The 19,873-nt window shown below is 43.0% G+C and overlaps 3 protein-coding genes across 4 annotated transcripts in view; 2 read left to right on the top strand and 1 right to left on the bottom strand.

The window, feature by feature from the left end:
- The window catches only part of cecr2 (CECR2 histone acetyl-lysine reader), a 35,209-nt gene extending 28,595 nt beyond the window's left edge, over positions 1 to 6,614 (top strand). Inside the window, exons 16-19 of the mRNA XM_085166908.1 lie at positions 107 to 896; positions 1,291 to 3,325; positions 3,644 to 3,700; positions 3,833 to 6,614. Of these exons, the coding sequence (XP_085023034.1) occupies positions 107 to 896; positions 1,291 to 3,325; positions 3,644 to 3,695 (2,877 nt within the window). The 3' untranslated portion in view covers positions 3,696 to 3,700; positions 3,833 to 6,614. The remainder of the gene's footprint in view (positions 1 to 106; positions 897 to 1,290; positions 3,326 to 3,643; positions 3,701 to 3,832) is intronic.
- Positions 6,615 to 7,468: 854 nt separating this feature from the next.
- On the top strand, positions 7,469 to 13,167 carry ada2a (adenosine deaminase 2a). Of its 2 annotated transcripts, none has more exons than XM_085166910.1 (10): positions 7,469 to 7,744; positions 8,018 to 8,342; positions 8,492 to 8,708; positions 9,308 to 9,521; positions 9,633 to 9,760; positions 10,976 to 11,066; positions 11,198 to 11,306; positions 11,472 to 11,629; positions 11,955 to 12,157; positions 12,246 to 13,167. In XM_085166910.1, the coding sequence occupies exons 2-10, from the start codon at positions 8,039 to 8,041 to the stop codon at positions 12,334 to 12,336; spliced, it is 1,515 nt and encodes a 504-aa protein (XP_085023036.1). In that variant the 5' UTR covers positions 7,469 to 7,744; positions 8,018 to 8,038; the 3' UTR covers positions 12,337 to 13,167. The 2 variants fall into 2 exon arrangements, with proteins under 2 accessions (XP_085023036.1, XP_085023035.1); XM_085166909.1 differs by having other exon boundaries at positions 7,470 to 7,718.
- Positions 12,850 to 15,174, bottom strand: ribc2 (RIB43A domain with coiled-coils 2). Its single transcript, XM_085166911.1, has 7 exons — positions 14,526 to 15,174; positions 14,339 to 14,420; positions 13,924 to 14,244; positions 13,714 to 13,832; positions 13,443 to 13,616; positions 13,173 to 13,339; positions 12,850 to 13,087 (listed from the first exon to the last, which is right to left on the bottom strand). Exons 1-7 carry the CDS (start codon positions 14,640 to 14,642, stop codon positions 13,018 to 13,020), a joined length of 1,050 nt encoding a protein of 349 aa, XP_085023037.1. The 5' UTR covers positions 14,643 to 15,174; the 3' UTR covers positions 12,850 to 13,017.
- Positions 15,175 to 19,873: the final 4,699 nt, after the last annotated feature.

A 19,873-nucleotide genomic window follows, 5' to 3' on the forward strand; every position in this document is an offset into this window, starting at 1 on the left:
ACCTATTACACAACCAACCACCTAATTGTGTGTATGATGCATCTTGATGCTGTTATAACAGACAAAGCCAGATGTTTCATATTTTATTTTCCTTTTTTCCTCCAAGCAACGCATGATTGAGCCACACCACATGGGTCCTAGGTATCCAGTGGGTCCAGATCCAAACCAGCAGCAGCACTCGTACATGGGTCCGACTCATGGCCCATGCTTAGGACCACGTCCCATGACCCTACAGCCTGGAGCTCCTCCTGAAGCCAGCATCTACCCATCCCACCACCGTCCAGAGGGCCACACTGTGCATCCTATGGGGAACAGGTTCTCAGGCCCGGAAGTATCACCTCAGCACAACTACCCAGGCTTGAGACCTGCTGGCATGCCACTACCTACTATGTGGAGTGGTATGAATCAACAGGGGCAGGAGAGGCCCAGCATGTCTATTCAAGACCCAAACATGGTGAACCAGCGCAACTTTAGTTACGGTGGAATCCCCCCACCTGTGGGTCATAAACCGTGGCCAGAAGCTGCCGGATATCCCAACCATCCTTCCAACGCCCAGTTTCAAATGACTGCAGCAGCCAGCTCCCCTGGGCTCATGTCTGCACGTCCCACTGTGCCCCACTCAGACTCCTCCGGCAGGACACGCTTGGCTTCCATGCTGGAAAGCCCAGAGATGCTGGCCCTGCAGCAGCTGTCAGCCTCTTCTGGACCCCCTGCTGGTGCCCCTCATCAGCACACGGGCAACTTTCAGCAGCCTGGGCCCCCATCAAGAATTGGCAGCATCCCAGCTCACCCCTCTCAACAGCTTCCCCCTGCCCCTGAGTTTCAGCTGCTGCATCCTGCTAGAGACAAAGGCCCAGATAGACAGCCTCCCCAGCAGACAAACTTGCACCCCAAAGGTAGAGCTGACCTTCTCTTGCTGTATTTCACCAGTCTGCGTGACAGAGCACCAGACTCTAGTGTCTCATTTGTTAATCAGCACAGCCCCCATCTTCTGTCAAGTACTTCTTACAGTTTGACTTTAATTATTTCTCACAGTAAGCAGCAAATTGAATATTCATCAGTTTGGTTACATTTTTGCTGATATCTTTGAAAATATATAAGAGATTACATGTCTTTAAATGTTTCTATAACCTAATTGTAAAGAAATGGAACAGAACATTTTTTAAAATTTGATTTGTATTGTGATTCTTTTGGACAAGTTGCATAAAACGGGGACAACGTGTGCATTGTGCTTCTAGTCATAGTAAAACAGTCTAACCTGCAACATTGTTTCCTCCTGTACGTTAACAGGCACGACGTCAGAGAACAGGATGGCTGCCAGCAGCATTTCTGAAGAAGCTCCATCACACAAAAACATGTTTCCAGTTAACCAAGAGAGCCCATCCAACCCTAGCCCCACAAGGCAATACTGTGGGCTTGCGGATAAAATGCAGAGCCCCCTAGCCCCAGCCTTGGCCAGGTCTGAAGAGAATCCTTCTGGATCAGCGGCCGCACAGAGTTCAGCTGAAAGCCAGTTAGATAGTCAGGGACACTCTGCCGGTGAAAGTAATGGTACCATTCCTGTTTCATCCCATCCCAACTCAAGTAACACTGATCCTGCTCTACCCAATCCCCCACAGCACAAACCAAACAGTCCACAGCCAAATGCTCCAAGCCTTGCACTTCTTCCTCAGAACTTCCCACCGCTGGATGTTGCAGCAGCTCAGAATTCCACTCAGCAAATGCCAGACAACTTAAAACTCGCAGAAAGCGTAAATGAGGAAGGCAAACCCCAGCGAGCCATTCAAAAACACGAGCAACCTGAGGCGGCCGGCACCTCTCCCGAAAGCCGCCCTCAGAGCTCTCCTCAGCCGCTGAACCAGAACACACAGCAACACAATTCTCTGCTAACCTCTCATCACGTCCCCCAAAGCATCTCGCCGCACTGCGCTACACAAAGCAGTCCCATGCACGGGATGCCCCACGGTGCTACTCAAGGAGCCCAGCCTGGACCCCCACACCCAGCCCCTCTGACCTCTTTGCCACCCAGCCATCCTGCCCCTCTATTACCCTCTCAGCCCAGTCCAGCTGATCTCGGAGATCAAAGGCCGAGCGAGCCTACGAGGCTGGACACGAGAAGCACTGCCATGTCTCCACAGCACACCAGGATGACATCGAGCGTTTATAAACACCCGGCTTTTAGTCCAAATCGCCATCAAACTCAGTTGGTGGGTAGTAATGTGGGAATACAGGCTCCAAGCGGGCCATCAGATGGGCACAACCCAGCCGTACCTCCTCACTCGCAAGGCCCAGAGAATTCAACGATGAGTACTTACGGCATGGGGAACCCTCCACTTCCACACTACAACCGGGCTAATATGAATAGGTCCATACCTCCGTCTGCTCACCACCCATATCATAACCAGTCCATTAATGCTCTCCACAATCTTGCTCCCAACACCAACTACCAGCAGCAGCAGGGAGGGTCAACCTACCCCTACCACGTGCCAGGTCAACCGCACCCTCATGGTCATGGCAATGTGTACCCACCTCATCAGTATCAGCAGCAGCAGCGCTACTATGCCCAACCCCATCCCCAAACTCAGGCCCATAACCAAGCCACGGGCAGAGGGGGTTACCCTCCAGAGGAGTGGCATCGGCCTCATTATCAGTCTCACCAGGCAATGCCGCACAATGCCTACTTACCTGCAGCCAGCGCCAGAGCTAATGGTCAGCTAAAGGAGAGCAGTGTCTCACCGCTGGGGTCTGAAGGCTCCAGCGGTACAAGTTTGGTTTCCCCAGGCCCGATGCCAGAAACAGGGACTCATCCTGGAGGCACAGAGGAAGGGAAGTGTGAAAACCAGCAAGCTGGTGGAGGCAGCAGCATCAATGGCAGTCCAGCAAAGCGGCCCCACAACGACGCCTCAGAGCAACCCGAAAGCCCAAAAGAAATCCTGGACCTCGACAGCCATAATGCTGCTGCTCAACGCCGCAGCATGCAGCATCCACATGCGTCTGTGGCGCACATGACGTCCGGTTTTGTGTACGACCCTCGAGCCTTACATCCAGGGATGCAGCAAGGTGTCGTCCATCACATGATGTCCCAGGCCCGTGGAGCTGGAAATGGATCCCCTTACGCTGGCCAACCGTACCCCGATCCACGACACTATGCTGCTCAAAGACCCCACTCACACCTGATGGAAGCGCTGCAGCGGCCCCAGCAGCTTCCCTATTCCCCTGGCCAAACACGCATGGTCATGTACAGACACCCCCGACCTGGGGGGCACTTTCAGGGCATGATGATTCAGCAGCGAGGTGTGGGACCAGAACGCTTCATACATCCAGGGTAAATTCTTACAGTTTATATTGTCAGTGGGTTTTTGATTGTTGTTAATTGTGATGGCTTAAATATGTTCTGTTTATTACCTGATATATTTATGTCAAAACAAAATGTGAAAATGTCCCCTTGAATGTCAGAAACTCTGGTGGGCATTCCTTATCTCTGCTTTAATTTAGTTTGCTTGTTTTAAAGGCTAACACTGTAATAAGAAAATAAAACGACCACATCAGCCTCACAGTCTTAACCAAGCAGCATAATGTTGAGTCTTATTGTCCTACCAATGGCACTCAGACTGCAGGAGCTAACAAGTCTATTTATTTACAGACAACAGATGATGGCTGCTCCAAGCGGCCTTGGCAGTAAACAGGGATTGTGATTAAAGTGAGTATAAAGACATTTCATAAATTGTTAAATTGTGTTTTATCCTGTTGATTTTTAGGTTTCCAGTCGAAACAGCAAGATGAATCCTGCCAGAGAGGCATTTTTAACTGATTGTTGTTGTTCTCCTTTCAGAGATGTTGTCAACGAACATCTGGATAAACCAGTGAGCCAAACCGCTTCTGAGAAGAGGAGACACTTTTTTCCGAATATATTTCCTACTGATATTCTGCCACTGTGCAACAGTTTTGTTCAGCAGTGGAAGTAAAAATCCAGCCAGGCAGCTGGTACTACAAAGTAGAATTAAAATGTGAAATGTTACTGAGCCTTGGAGAACAATTCTCTTTCTCGTGTGCCCTCCACCGCAAGAGCTCGCGGAGGTCACTGACAGAATAGCTGTGAAACTGTTAGGAATTCACCGACTTGCTCGAGGACACTCCAGTAGCATGATTGCTTCCCAGCGTGAGCATTTGAACTTTAAACCTCCTGCAGAAGGGGCGCCGCTTTTAACCACTATGTCAACCTGTTAAACACAGGAGACGTTGCCTTCAAGAACACTGGACAGCACTCTTCGACGTGAGCCGTCAGATTGTAAAAGGACGGATTAGTGACCACTGAACATAATGTTCTTATCCTGTCTATTGACTGTAGGGCAGGCACTTCACCTACTGACAGGACTGTGAAAAAGAGGAGATGGACTGGGGTTGTTTGTATGTTTGTTTGTTTGTTTTTTGACTACGATTTTCTTCTCCAACCATATCTAAACTCAGGTGTACAAAAGGAGGTACTATGAGACTGTCACCCTAACCTAGTCAACTCAAAAGCCCCTGGTAGTTGCCTTGGTTTGTTTTTATGAATGTATGAGTGAATGTGTAGACAGGAAATGCAGCGCAGCGGCTGCTTGTGAAAGAACAAACAACACTGATCATCCATCTGAAGCACAAGTCATCCCACCCATTTCTTATTAATTTCCACCCAATCTAATGTTTTTCTTTCTCTGGAGCACACTCACAGTATATGCATCATTCAAAGCTGCCTTCATTTGTTTGAATGTCTTTAGCAGTCTGAGAGGGACCGGCAAGGGTGGTGTCATTGTTATCTAAATATGTGTGATTCTCTGTTGTGCACTATGGATTTCTGTTAGTCTGGACATCCTGGAACCAAGTGGCCTTGGATAGTCGTATTTTAGTCGATACTTATTAATGTGTAAATGTATCTTAAGAGTGTATACTATATTAATCACCGCCCTTCATTTCGGACGATATACTCACTGGTGTATATACGTGCACAGAGCAAATGCATACACAAAAAAATTTGGCTATTCGAGTGAACTCCAATAAGTTTGTTTTAGTTCTTCGTTCCTTTACGGTTCCTTCCCCGTGTCAGTACTAAACATATCCTCAGGGTGTACAGTTTCTTTATACGGGTACTGTTCTGAATTATTTGAAGGAGGAACAGCATAAAGAAAATGAGACTGCAGCTGTGGCAAATCAATCCACCTCATGAAGAAGTTGACTTGTGAGAGTCATTGGCCTTAATAATAATTAACTGCCCCTTTTTTCTTTTTCTTTTTTTAAATATATTGCTTTCATCAGAGTTAATTGGATTTTAATAGGATCTAATTTGTTACTCTACATTCCACTTAATTTGATGTCAAATCATTTGCCATCACAATGAATTTTGGTTCTTTGTCTGCGAGCTCCACTGGGGAAGTTTAGCAATGGCGGAAAAAAAGAATAATCTACCTCATCTAGCCAGTCTGTGGCATCTACAAAGTCTATCCGCTTCTTCTCGTACTCTGCCAGACTCCTGTGGGGTGACGTTCTGTGACCAGCATGAATTGATGTTAGCACCGCTTTTAGATCTCATGACTGTAGAACTGAGAATGAAATGGCCTTACAATGCTTTACCATCTTTGGCGGGAAATAAAAAGCTTGTGTGTCGGATCTCTGTGACTAATTATGGTGCTCACTGACGACCTCAAGTAGAGGCGATTACTCGGCTGTCTGCAGGAGCTGAGGTGTCCACTGTTCCATGGTATTGCACCTTCATTCTTATCATTTTTTTAAAAATATTATTAGAGAATGATGGACAATATTTAGTATTTTAAGATGGGACTATGTCTTAACTTCTACAGATCAAACGCCATTCCACCTACAGGTTGTGGGCAGTAGTCCAGTCTAAGGTCTGTAATGGGCTGTATACAGTTTGGCAGCATTAGAATGTCTTAAGTTATAGGACGTTGTAATGAAATATTCAAGAAAAGAAGCTGGGTCGGGGAAAGCTAGACGCTATGAGACAATTTTGTAAATGTATCACAGAAGACCTGTCATAGATGATTTGCTATTTTAAAATAGGCAGTATTGGTGAGCTCAGTGGGGCCACTAAGGAGGTAGTGTGTTCACTTGTGCTGTCTAATGTATGAAGGGCAGTTTGTTTTATTTTTTCATAAGGTCTGTAAGGTTGTGATGTTATCTTATGATGTACAGGTGTGTGTTTGTGTGTACAGATGTTTTTTTTCTTTTCTTCTAGTGCATACAATCGGCACCAGATGACTGGAAGCGCGCGTTCATCTTTCACTTTACTCTGCTGTCATCTCTGCACTAGTTGTAACCCAGTTAGGCGTGATTAAATGTGAATCATATTTATTTGCTGTTTTAAGAATTTTTGTACATTTTTGGACTTTGTTTTAATATAATTCTGGTGTCTGTCTCTTTTTTCCTCTCAATGTTTTTGATGTTTTTTAAGCAGTCGTCTTTTACCTCAGTAGCCATTGGAGAAGAAAAGACCTGTGTCTTTCATTTTGAAGTGACGTTTACAAGTTCTTATCTGACTGACATAGATTATTTTGGAAATGGAATGGAGTATTTTCTCTACTGTACATTTCTTAGGAATAAAAAATGTTTCTCAAACATCACTTTGGCCTTTTTTTGAGAAATAAACACTGGGTTGTTTTGTTTTTTGTTTTTTTTTATAAATCTATTGGAGCAACTGAAACGCTAAAAATAATGAAATGAAAAAGGCCACAATGTGACGGCTGATGCATGACAATGCATTAATGTATTTGGAGGCTTTACACCATCACTTTTGATTAGTGTTTATCCTCGTGATGAACACCGTCCACAGATTGAACGCTGCTTTGTCTGACCCTTCTCCTGTCAGCAGGAGTCACAGATGTGACGTCAGAGGGCTCCTCCTAATAAAAAGTAATATATTCTTTTGTTTAGGCCTAATGAGGCCAAAATTGGCATTAGAAAGAAAATGCAAATGAGGCATGTAATTAAGGCGCTTTAATTGAGCCCAATTACGCACATTGTTGTGCAACTAGCTTTTAAAATAAGGAAATGCAAAACGCAACATGTCAGTAATGCTAAAGAACTACTATATGATCAAAATGTACTAAAACTTGACTTGATGATGAAGCTGTGGAAACAATAACCAAAGTTTGTTTTGTTTTTATACAAAGGAAACAAGGATGGCAAGCTCTGTGTGTATCTCTTGCCCCACCCACTGCTCGTTTTTATTATTAACAAAACCATAAGGTTTTTGTTTTTGTTTACAAACAGTGAAATGAATTGTTTTACGGAAATAATTTTCCGTATTTTTCCTCTTTTTTTGTTTGTTTGCAGTGTAATTATGATGTCACCAGCAAAAATATTTCTTCGTTCTTGTTTGTTTAATCGTTACTTTGTTTTCTCTTTCTCTCTCTAATATATCTTGACGACTGGTTTCCGCTGTTAGAGTAACCAATCAAATTATTCCAGGGAAAAGGTTTAGCCAATCATTAGGCTTCTAAGCAAAGCGACGGAGTGAGAAAGAGAAAACATACAACGTCTCGCAGAGTGTTTATTTTCGTGAGTCTGTCGTCTTAAAAGCGCAACTTCAAAGAGAATGCGGACGTTTTTAGCTGACATAGTCGAGCAAGCTTTTCCGATGATCTCTGTTCATAAAGCGACTCTCGCCGGGACTGTTTACAAAGTCGTCTTCACCTGCTAAGCTAACCGCTGTGCACCAACACTGAGTAAGTCGGGCTGCTGTTAGCCTAAGGTAACTTAACGATAGCAGCTGTTTCTTTGTCTGTGTTTAGTCTGCTGTGATAAGTTATGAATTTGTCTTCTAAAAAGTAATTCTGATTACGATAGAAGTTTGTAAGGGAAATAACCGCTGAGGAAGCGGCACTTGGTGGTTTTCTCTGTTTCGCCGGTGTTATAGGTTAGCGTTTTATTTTTACCCAACAACTGTTTTCTGTTCCGCAAAGAGGCTGCCGTGCTTTCTCAGTGCAGTTTGCCTTAACTCGTGACGTTTTCTGTCTTAAACCAGCTCCCACCTTCTCTACCTAAAATGGCAGCCCTGCTACAGCGACCCCACGCGGCTGTGCTCTGTTTGTCGATACTCTACTTGACCGGCGGCATGTCCATCCCGGACCCCAAGCAGAGAGAGGCTCTAATAAAGCAGGAGTCCTCCATGCAGACAGGTGGGCAGCAGGTGTTGACCGACGCCGAACAGCGTCTGAATGCTCGCCTGTTAAAAATGAAACAAGAGGAGATGGAAAGAGAGGAATTTCCTCCTGCTTTGCACTTCTTCAAAGCCAGGGAACTCATCAGGAACAGTCCCATCTTCAAGCTGCTGCAGAAAATGCCTAAAGGTACACAGCTACTGACAGAAACATGGATAGAACCTGATTTTGCCACAATAATATTGTATTCCCAAAAGATATTGGAAAGTAACAAAATTCTCATTTAGGAAATGTTGCAAAATATTTATGCATTATAATTTTATTATTCACGATTTCAGGTGGAGCTCTACATCTCCATGACTTCTCCATGGTAGATGTAGAATGGCTGGTGAAGAACGCGAGCTATCGGCCACATTGCTATATTTGCTTTACTAGCCGGTCCGTCAGATTCAACTTCTCATCTCAGCAACCGAAACCTCTGCCATATTGCTCTTCTTGGTCCCTGCTGGAAAGCCTCAGGGCCAAGACCGCGAACACCACAGATCTTGACAACAGGTGATCTTGTCTGTGTTGCAAAAAATAATAATTTAGAAAGAGACAATAGACACAGAAACGCTCTTGTGTAACTTTTATGTAATCGTACCACCGAGTTCTTTAATCTTCTGTGAGGCTTCTTATTGGTATATTTAGTTTTCTCTGCATTTCCATACATTTTCCTGTCAATGCTGAGACCATGTGTGAGAGCACCCTGTAACACATGGCCTCGAGTGCACCTCTGATTTTTGACCTCTGGCCTCCTAAAATGAATAGGTAACAGTATCAATTTGTCCTTCTTGTATTTGTATTTTATTGGCCCAACTAAGTGGCTTTAAATCTGTGAAATATTACATCCGGATATTATCAGTTAACTGAAACTATTAGGAACAAGGTGAAGTCTCATTAAATGGAATGAAGTCTGTTATCGTAATCATAAACAGCCCGACTTTTATGAAAGGTCGGTTTAATTTGACAATTTAGTGATTGTTGTTAATCCTGCATAGTTTTAACTTCAACCTGAGGAAAATGTTAACAATATAATGTTTTGTGTGTTTGATATATGGAGTATGAGCCAGTTGTTGGTCTTATCACAACCATATCTGCATACTTGGTCTTAGCATCATGGGCAACCTGACGCTCTTCACTGATAAGGATCCAGAGGCAGTGTACCCCACTCAGACTGCGGTGTGGAGTATATTTGAAGAGGCCTTCCAGGCAGCGTATGGTCTGGTTACTTATGCTCCTGTGTTCAAAGACTATTTCTACCAGGGCCTCAGCCAGTTCTACATGGACAATGTTATGTATCTTGAACTTCGCGCTATACTTCCAGAGGTATTTTAATACTTGCATTCTAGCTCTACTCTATATATACTGATTTCCCCGTGTGTCTGATGTACCCAATGGATTCACACGTGTTAATTTGTTCTCCTTTGTTATATTTAGATATATGATTTGGATGGCCGCACTTATGACAAGGCCTGGACTTTGAAGACCTGCCAGGACATCTCGAGGCAGTTTGTAGCAAACCATCCTGACTTTGTTGGAGTGAGAATCATCTTTACCGCCAAAAGGTTGCTGCTCTGAGTGCTTTTAAAAATTAGTCAGTACTATTTATTTATAATTCCACACTGCTTCTGACAGATAAAATGCGGATTTAATCACTGATCAATTCTGCCTATAATAATTAGAGGTATTTGTAACTATTGGATAGGGCTGCCACGATTATGTCGACTATCAAAATCGTCAACGACTGATTTAATAGTCGACGCGTCGTTTGAAGCTTTGTAAGATCACAAAAGACGCAGGAATAAGTAGTAGGATTTAAGAGTGTAATAACGGACTGAAACAGAAGATGGCAGCACTGCATGTACAAGGATGCCAGCTGCCGTTAAACCCCGAAAAAGAAGAAGCTGTGTCCCAGAATTCATAGCGCAGCCTAGCTCAGTTTACAACAATGGCGGCAGCTAGTTAGTTTTAATATTACTCTTATTATTCTTTCTGGGTCACAAAATAAACGTTTAACATATTTTCAGGTGAGAATGTAGCTGTGTAAACCTCAAATATCTGCTCAGTTTATCAAGACACCACATATTTTCAAAAGCGCTCCGACGTTTTCGGAGACGTCTGTTAGCCACTAGCTCGATAGTTAGCCGGGGGCTAGGCTCACCAGAGCCCGTGAGAACACCGGACTCCTGGCTAATCGTTTTCAAACCCACCGCTGTCTTTCGCTACTCAGGTTAAACATGATATATAAGTCACTTAGATAATTTAAAAATGTTATTGTTTGGCTTTTTTTAGTATTTTATTTGTTTCTGAGTAAATCGGTTTGGCTGAGATAAAGTTATAGTTTTTACACAGCTGAATAAACATCAAGCAGACAACTGATTATCAGAAGTGTGAGATGCTCGAGAATATACTCCTGTGTCCTGTTATATTTTAGATAGCAAGGAGTTTATTAAACTTCACCGAAACAATCTGCAAATTTCATTAAAATTTAATAAACTATCATCTTGTCTTTATTTTTAGTTAGCACATACCTTAAACACTTAAAGCTGTAAGCTAATGATAGTTATATAAGAGCAGATGCAGCTGGTGCAATAAGCTGTACGTTTTACGTCCAATGGATGATGATCTGACTAGTCGACTATCAAAATAATCGTTTGTGGCAGCCCTACTATTGGAGCTATTTTGTTATATTTTGTAACTTATTTAAGTTAGTTAGTTACTGTTCTTACCGTCTTGGAGCAACTGGAATTGATAAAGTATTCTGTTCCTGTGTATTTCAGGACAATAAACACTAACACAATGCTTGACGTTGTGAAGCAGGCTATGGAGCTTTACAAAGACTTTCCTGATATCATGGCTGGTTTTGATCTGGTAAGAGACACTTTTACAGTTTGAAATCATTGAAAACAAAACATGCTGGATCCCAAATGGACTGAAATGGTATCATGGCTTCTATATTTGTTGAAAACAAGAACACACAAAAACTTGTGTTTGCGTTACAGGTGGGTTGGGAGGATGGCGGGAGACCCCTGTGGTATTACAGAGATGCCTTGTCGCTCCCTGTAGAGACAGGGGTCCCACTTCCTTTCTTTTTCCATGCTGGAGAGACAAGTGAGAATTCATCATGATTCCAGTGTACCAGTATAACAATCATAAGTTTGTTTTTAACCCCCGTATGTAAAACTGCACAAATGTGAAGTTTACGATATGTTTAATCCAGAGAGTGCAAAAAAGTATTTGTAAGTCATTCATTTTCTTTGTCTTTACTGTGTGCAGATTCTCAGGGTACGGACGTAGATCAGAACATATTGGATGCTCTTCTCTTTAATACGTCACGCATTGGACATGGATTTGCACTAACGCGCCATCCAGTCGCCAAAGAGTGGTCTAGAAAATATGGGGTTGCTGTGGAGGTGTGCCCCATCTCCAACCAGGTACACTGCTATCTGCCACTATACTCTACATCAGGGGTGGGCAACTCCAGGCCCCGAGGGCCGGTGTCCTGCAGGTTTTAGATCTCACCTTGGGTCAACACACCTGAATCGCATGATTAGTTCGTTACCAGGCCTCTGGAGCTAATTTAGCCATTTAAATCAGCTGTGTTGGATCAAGGACACATCTAAAACCTGCAGGGACACGGCCCTCGAGGCCTGGAGTTGCCCACCCCTGCTGTACATGGATGGTAATGTTTTCCTGTTTGTAGTGCGAGTGGACTAAAACCCTTTGTCTCATCTTCTCCTTCCACATACCCTTACCCAGGTGTTGAAGTTGGTCAAAGACTTGCGAAACCATCCAGCTGCTGCACTAATGTCTGAAAACCACCCGGTTGTCATCAGCTCTGATGACCCCGCCATATTTGGTGCATCTGGCCTCTCTTATGACTTCTATGAAGCTTTTGTTGGTTTGGGGGGCATGCGTTCCCACGTAGGCTCCCTTAAACAGCTGGCCATCAACTCTATCAGGTGAAGCTCTGCTAAGATGTGACTTGTAGCTGCATTGTCTGCGCCAGCATGCTTTTGGGTGACTGATGTTCCCGTGTCTGTGTTTCAGGTATAGTTCTTTGAGTCCTGAGCAAAAGGAGAAAGCACTGTCTCTGTGGCAGAGAAGATGGGATAAGTTTGTCTCTGAAAATGCCTTTTAGTAGTTTGCATTTGAAAACGACAAACAACGACACAAGCAGTCCTTTCTGCTGTGAAAGGGGCCTTTTGTAGGACAGTCGAAGCTGAATCATGAGTGTAAATGTCAAAAACTGCTGAAACAGCCACTGAGCAGGTTTGTGCTCGGCACAAATATAGTGTTGTTCCCCACAGTGTTTTGTAATGAATGAAATAATTATGTGTCATAACATGTTGGCTAATGTTAAATACAGCAACAGTGTCACACAGCTTTAAGTGATTGAGCTGTTAACTGCTGTTTTATTCTCTCTGTGGTTCTCGCACGTTGCATAGCTTTTTTTGTGTGTGTTTTAAATCATATGACCTATCGAACATTTTTCTTTAAAGACAGCATTTTTTTAAAAAAACATCTGTAAGACTTTTTACTTGAATGTAATTTTAACTCTTATGCCTTCAACTGACTAGTAATTAATATTTTCTTATGCAGGAAAAACTGCACGAAAGACTTGAAACATAAAAAGTAATCATCTTTCAGAGGCTACTTTTTAAAGCAGTATCTGAAATTTAATTAAGTTTTCAAATCATGCAAACATGAATGTTCCGAACGACATTTCACATAAAAGCAGCTGTTTATTCACTGTGATATTCCGTTTATTCATCGTTCTTTTTATGTAACACCATCACTGGTATCAGCAGTGCATCACCCCTCATCTGCTGCAGGTGTTGAACTTGGAGAAGAAGCTGTCATCAATACATCCTCTTTTAATGTCTGGTTTCCTTAAAAATGAAGCGTTGTTAAAAACAGCGAGACAGTGTACACTGTTAAATTTAATAAAGACAATTTTGCTCTAAAGTTACTAACTGTTGTTTGTGTGTTTCGGCCAGTCGGGCGTTGGCGCTGTCCAGGTCTCGCCTCAGCTGCCTGTTCATTCGTGCCTGCTGCCGCTCAATAAGCAGAGTGGTACGAGCCGAGCTCAGGCGCACGCGATCGTGCCACTCTTCTTCTTGTTTCTTCTCCAGTTCTTTTCTCTTTACATGCACAGACAACACAGATTAGGAGAAAAAATGCTTAATATGGGCTACATTTAAATAATCCACACTGTTTGAGTGCAAACGTATTTTTTTTTTTTACCCTCTTCTCCTCCATTTGATATTTCTGGATTTGAATGATCTGCTGCAGGCTCTCAGGAGCTGTTCTCCTGTCGCTGCTGGGACTCAGGCCGGGCACGGCCACCGTACTCGGGGTACCTTGAAACTGGCTTTGCCTGCCATTGATTTCTTTGTCTTGACGGCGCTTTTCTTCAGCCTTTGCCCATGGAGACACACGAGTAACAAGGTGGAAATAAAAAGTGTTTATTGAAGCCTATAGCAGCGTTTAATGCAGTTAAATTCCTCTGACTCACCATAGACCGATTGAAGTCTTTAGTGGCGATAGCGGCTGCCTTTCTTCTTTCTATCTCAAGGCTCTGAAGTTGCACAGCTCTGTTGTCCATTTCCACTCTGCTTTGGTCATAACGCTGCTCTAAAAATTTCAGTAGACACTATGACGTGAGCTTGACTTTTGTGTTTGAACTGAGCATGTGTATCAAGCATGGTTTTAAGGCAAAACCCACCTTCCAGCTCTTGTTGATGCCTTTCCGCTGCCTGCTCGGTCTGCTGCTGGGTGAGCCACTCTCTGAGCTGTTCCTTCTGGTTCTGCTGCCTGATCTTACTTCCTGGGTCTTCACCCACCAGGCCAGGAGGCATCATCTGTGCATCACTCTGCTCTACTTTTTTAATACGGCTGGGATCATTCAAATCATACTCTCGCCGATCTTCAGGGTGCTGGTATTGCTGCCTGTAGGCGACGACGGCTTTTTCCAGTGCACGCTTCTCCTTCATTTGGCGGCTGTCGACAATGCAAGCTACTTTGCCATAACGGAGCATATCAGCATCTGCGTGACGATCACATGACACACATATATCACAGTTCACTTTAATGAAGGATTGAATGACATCACATCAGGGAACAAATTTGAAGTAACTCACCATAAGCGTTTTGTTCCTTATTTGCAGCTTCTACTTGTTCCCTTTTCTCTTTCACCTGCTCATCTAGGGCTTCCTTGTCAACCTGTAGAACAATCATTTAGAGACAAACACAATGCGTTAAGCTCCTCTGCCGCAGACTTTCCACTTCTGTTTAATTCAGACCCACAGCAGAGCCTCAAACACGTACCCCAATCGTCCTCAGCTTGTCATTAAAAATCCTTTCTTTTCTTTCAGTCTCTATGTTGCGACGCTTCTCCAGACTGGCTCTGGCGAGGCGCTCTGAAAGTAGTTCAGTTTTAAGCATTTTGGCTCACAGCGGTGGCTACAATTTAGCTGAGGATTTGCTCCCATCGGAAACTTAGATTTCAAACACACTGGTTGCTAAGACACCAGAGTGTTCGCGAGACGTCGTAAGACCTCGGCTTTTTCCGGAGCACTCACCCCAGATGCCTCGGATCGAAACATTTCAGCTAATGAAAGCAGACCGACTCACATTTGCTCGTCGTATTTTTGAGATGAACATCACCAAACTATCCAATCGATCCTTTTTCCTTCTCCCAGAATGTTAGTTTTGATATTTCTATTCCGCGTTAAAGCACATTCCTGCCACATAAGCTCTAAAGAAAAGATGTTTGAGGGACACGCAACAGTATTTTCCCATCACGCTCAGATTAAAAGTTCCCTGATGTCGGTTTCCCATCACTTTTGTATCTTGATGACATATTTCCCCATGCTCATCGATGACATCTCCGTGATTTGGTTGAGATGAGAAATGTAAACGTGCATCTCCACTGACATTCTGGTACTCATGAGCTGAAATGCTTCCAGCGTGTTATACACAAGCTCAGCATAATTCTCTGCTCTCTGATTGGCAAGAAAGTTCTGGACATGCTGCACAAATGCTTCCCAGTGCTGCTGATTCAGTTGACTTCACTTTCCTTTTGGACATGTCATGAAGCACGAGTTCACGGGTAAAAGTAACAGGTGATATTAGCTAGTCTGTCTGCATTTGGTTACAATGTAGCTTCTGACCTAATTTGCAGACTTTATGAGACCTTATCAACGTTACACATGTAGCAGGATGGTTTAAGCGAGGCTCTATCACCTCCCTCCCTAAGCTCATTGACGGCATCTGTTGTCGCTCGCTATTTGGTGGCTGCATTTTAACTATGGGGCGTCGTTTGTAAAGTGAAACATGTTGAAATTAACGGCAACATTTTTCCACATTTAGCTCAAAACCTTACAAAAACATGTTTTTTCGAGTCATTTTTTACAACATTTAGTAAAATATTTGTAATTTTTCATATTTAAAACACAATTTTAAATGTTAAATATTAAATGTTAAATCTAAATGTTAAATCTAAATGTTAAATCTAAATATTGTATTTAAATCTAAATGTTAAATCTCATTGCTACAGGAAACTAACTATATACTATATGGATCAACGGAAATACCAAAATAAAAGCTTTACAAAAACCTCCGGTGTAAAAGTGTGCCGGTAGGTAGTGGTCAGATTGACTGTGGCTGTGTCCCAATTAAGAGACCGCACGCTTGAAGTACGCGCACTACGCGTACTACTCACGGTGCGTACGAGAATTGCGGAAGTGAGAGGATTGTGAAATGGGACGGTCTACCCTTCGTCGCGCTGTTCAGGTTGCCTAGCAACCATGATACTAACCGCGAGAAACGTTACATACAGCTTTGTGTGACAGAAATGAAGGAGAAAAAATGGTTTTTTGTTGTCATGACATCACTTTGATTAGTTGAGTATCTGAGGCTGAGACCACAGGACTGTAAAACATGATTGTTGGGCTTCATTTCTGTGCTGAACAGTCATTTCAAGATTAGTTAGTAAATAACAATTAGCTAATGTTGTTCATGAGACTAAAATCATCTCACTGTTGTAATGTAAATATAATATATATATATATATATATATATATGTAGGACCCATATGAGTTGTTCCTTTTTGATTAAGTGGGTTGGTTTAAATGGACTCACTGTATTGGTGCACGGGTGTGGGGCGTGTCTCATGGGTGTGGTAGATAATAAATGTGGTTGCACTCACCTGTTCACAGCACCTGTTGTTGATGAGCAGAAAGGTAGGGTGAGCATGAGGCAGAACTTTCTGTTGACCGCAACTTGATCGCAGCTTGAATTATTTTGATGTATTTTAACTGTAACTTGATGGTTTTTGTATTTGTGCACTAATTTGATGCCATGGACCAAGTTGTAATTTGGCATAGTAGTTAGTGCAGTTATTGCTGAGTTGCAGTTATTTGTTTGTGGTCTGTGCATTTGTTTAATAAGTTAATCCCAGGCACTGATTTGTATATGGGACAGTTGCATGTGGAATAAAAGGAGCAAAAGGTACGGAAGTGTATTTTATGTGTTCATTGTTGCGCGTCATCTGTGTCCTCATGTTTAGCCTGCCGCGGCCATAGGTTGGAGGAGCCGCAACAACTTGTCAACAGAAAAGTTTGTAGGTTTTATTGGATTGTTTATATAAAGATGAGTTTTATTATTGAGAGTTTTATAGTTTGCTGTTGCCTTTGTCCACCCAGCTTTTAGATTAAGCCTTTGGCTACACAAAACAGATTTCTTTCAGGAGTCTTGTTCCCCTGTTAGGTTTCAGCAGTACAGCTGCATTAGGCGTTGTACTGATTTAATTTCTAGTTATTGTGCATCAGGCGGCTGAAGCCATTGGCTTGGGAGTACCGCCGCAGTTTGTGTTTAAGACAGTTTGTCTTCCTCACAGCTGACGGTATGGAGGTACATAAATACCCACCGCTAGTATGTACGGAAGACTAGGTTGAGTTAGTTAGGTTTAATAGGCAGATAGTGGGGGATATTGCTCCTGTTAATTGTGTGTGTGTCCAAGGTTTTATGAAGTGAATGTCACCAAGTGTATGTCTTGGAATGAGGCTGTGTGGCATAGGTGCAGTTTAGCGTTTGGATTTTGTAATGTTTTGAAGAAAAATGGAGGCACACCAATTAATACAATGTGTTGATGTGGATGGAAAGAAAAGACAGCCGAAACCGACTGCTAAGGCTTTGGAGAATCAGATTGAAAGGCTGCAAACAGAACGTCACACTAAGATTAATAAAATTAAAGTCATAAAGGTTATTAAAGATTTAAAGCAATCTGAAGATAATGTTTCCATTGTTCAGGCTCACTTGGAGAGTTTGTCTGCGTTGCTTAATGAGGCAACTCATCTGCATGAAACCTTGCTTCCTTTGCTTCCTCAAGAAGAGCAAGAAAAACACACTGCTTGGTTTATGAGTGTGCGAGCACATAATACTGAGTTTATGGAAGAGATAAAGAAATGGCTTCATGATGCAAAGGGAAACCCTCAGAGTAAAAATCTGGTGTCTGAGCTTGATTTGCCACATTTAAATCCACCTGGGGTTGAGTCTTCTGATGTATTACCTACTGGAAAGGGTTCTGGTGCTTCTAGGCACACTGGGAATGTTAGTAAAGGCACTGTGATAGATGAGGTTAATCCAAGTGATAGCATCTCTAATGTTGGAAACAGAAGTTGTAGGAAAAGCAAATCATCACTCAGTAGCTCCATGGTTTCATCTGCCTTGTCAGCACGCATAACGGCAGAAGCTGACATGGCTGCCCTTCTTGTTCGACAGAGGTTGTTGAAAGAAAAGCATGCTTTGGAAGAACAAGAAATACAGCTTAAGAAAAGAAAGGAGCTGCTTGACTTAGAAACGGAAATAGCAGCCTCAGCAGCAAAGGTGAATGTTTTAAAAGCTTCTGAAATGTCCCGAGTCTCAAGTGCTGTTAATGGTAAATCTGATGGAATGAATTCGTATTTAGATCGAGAGCAGGGGAGTTTAGGCGTTTTAAATCCTAATGCTCTGACGTTCAAACCTGTGTTACCAGAGCAACCATATCAGGGTGTTGATGCAAGTGATCATCAAGCGCAGGTATTGGATGTAAGGCCCAAGGTTAAAAATATTTCTCAGCCTAAGGTCGTTTCGTTGGAACAGTCAGAGACGAAGCCACAAGTATTTCCAGGTGCAGTTCCAACTACTCAGATGATGTTGCAGTCTCACGCACAATCAAAACATCTTATACACACAGCGCAAGGTAGTGAGGGTCATGATCATCTAGTCACAGTTTTGAAGAAACAAAATGAAATTACAACTTTATTGGCTGAGCAGCAGTCTCTGTTTTTGCTACCAAGGCGTGACATTCAGTTATTTGATGGTGATCCTTTGCAATATCAAACATTTATGAGAGCTTTTGAGCACATGGTGGAGAGTCAAGCTCACAGTGCTAAGGATTGTTTATATTTTCTCGAGCAATACACTACAGGCCATCCAAGAGAAATGGTCAGAAGCTGTCAGTATATGCCTGCTGAGTATGGATATGCTAAAGCTAAATCTTTGCTCCAGGAGAACTTTGGCAATTCGCTGAAAATTGCTGCTGCCTATATTGAAAGGGTCAGTAAATGGCCACCTATAAAATCTGATGATGTGAAGGCTTTGCAGGAATATGGGTTTTTATTAAGGCAATGTTGTAATGCAATGGGAGACGTTGAGTCCTTGCATGAGTTGAATGTCTCTGCTAATATGCAAACAGTTATAAAAAAGCTGCCTTATAAGCTCAGGGATAAGTGGAGGAATGTTGTGTGCGATCTGCAGGAGAGGTTTCAACGTAAAGTGGTTTTTTGCGATGTTGTTGAGTTTGTCGAAAAGCAAGTTAAGATCGCAAGTGACCCATTGTTTGGAGATATACAGGATCCTCCGACAGCCATCAGAAAAGAGGCGAGGAATGGTAAGTCTCAGTTTTACCCTAAGGCTAAGCGGAGTAGTTTTGCTACTACAGTGGCCAAGGTGGAAGGGAAGATTGAGCCAGTGTTGAGGCGAGAGAGTGGTTCAGTTGTGACCAAGGTTTGCTTGTTTTGTGGAGCAGGGCATATGTTGGATTTGTGTCCTTCATTTGAAAGAAAGTTGCACTGTGAAAGATTATCTTTTTTGAAAGAGAATGGTGTGTTTTGGTTGTCTGCGCATTGGGCACAGAAGCAAGGACTGTAGGAAACGTCTCTTGTGTAAAGTCTGTAAACAGAAACACCCCACACTCTTACATATCCACTCCAAGCAGAGGGAAAGTGTTTCAGTGCAAACTATAGGAGGGGGAGAACCACCAGATGAAGGTCCTTCATGTGCGGTGCAAAGCAGTGGTGTTACTGGGGCCGGTGAGCAAAATAGTGCTCTGTCCATAATACCAGTTAGAGTGAAATCCAAGAAAGGTTATCAGTGACTGATTACCTATGCTTTTCTAGATCCTGGGAGCTCAGCTTCATTTTGTACTGAAGGGCTCATGAATAGGTTAAATCTTTCAGGAAGGAAAACTGGCATTCTTTTGCGGACAATGGGTCAGGAGAAAATGGTCAGTAGTTATGTTGTTTCAGATTTGGAAGTAGCTGGTTTGGATTTGGATCACTACTGTGACTTGCCTGACTTATTTACTCAGGAAAGCATGCCTGTTCTTCTATGTAATATTCCCCGACAGGAAG

This window comes from Neolamprologus multifasciatus, chromosome 7 (genome assembly GCF_963576455.1).
Source record: "Neolamprologus multifasciatus chromosome 7, fNeoMul1.2, whole genome shotgun sequence".
Classification (NCBI taxonomy): domain Eukaryota; kingdom Metazoa; phylum Chordata; class Actinopteri; order Cichliformes; family Cichlidae; genus Neolamprologus; species Neolamprologus multifasciatus.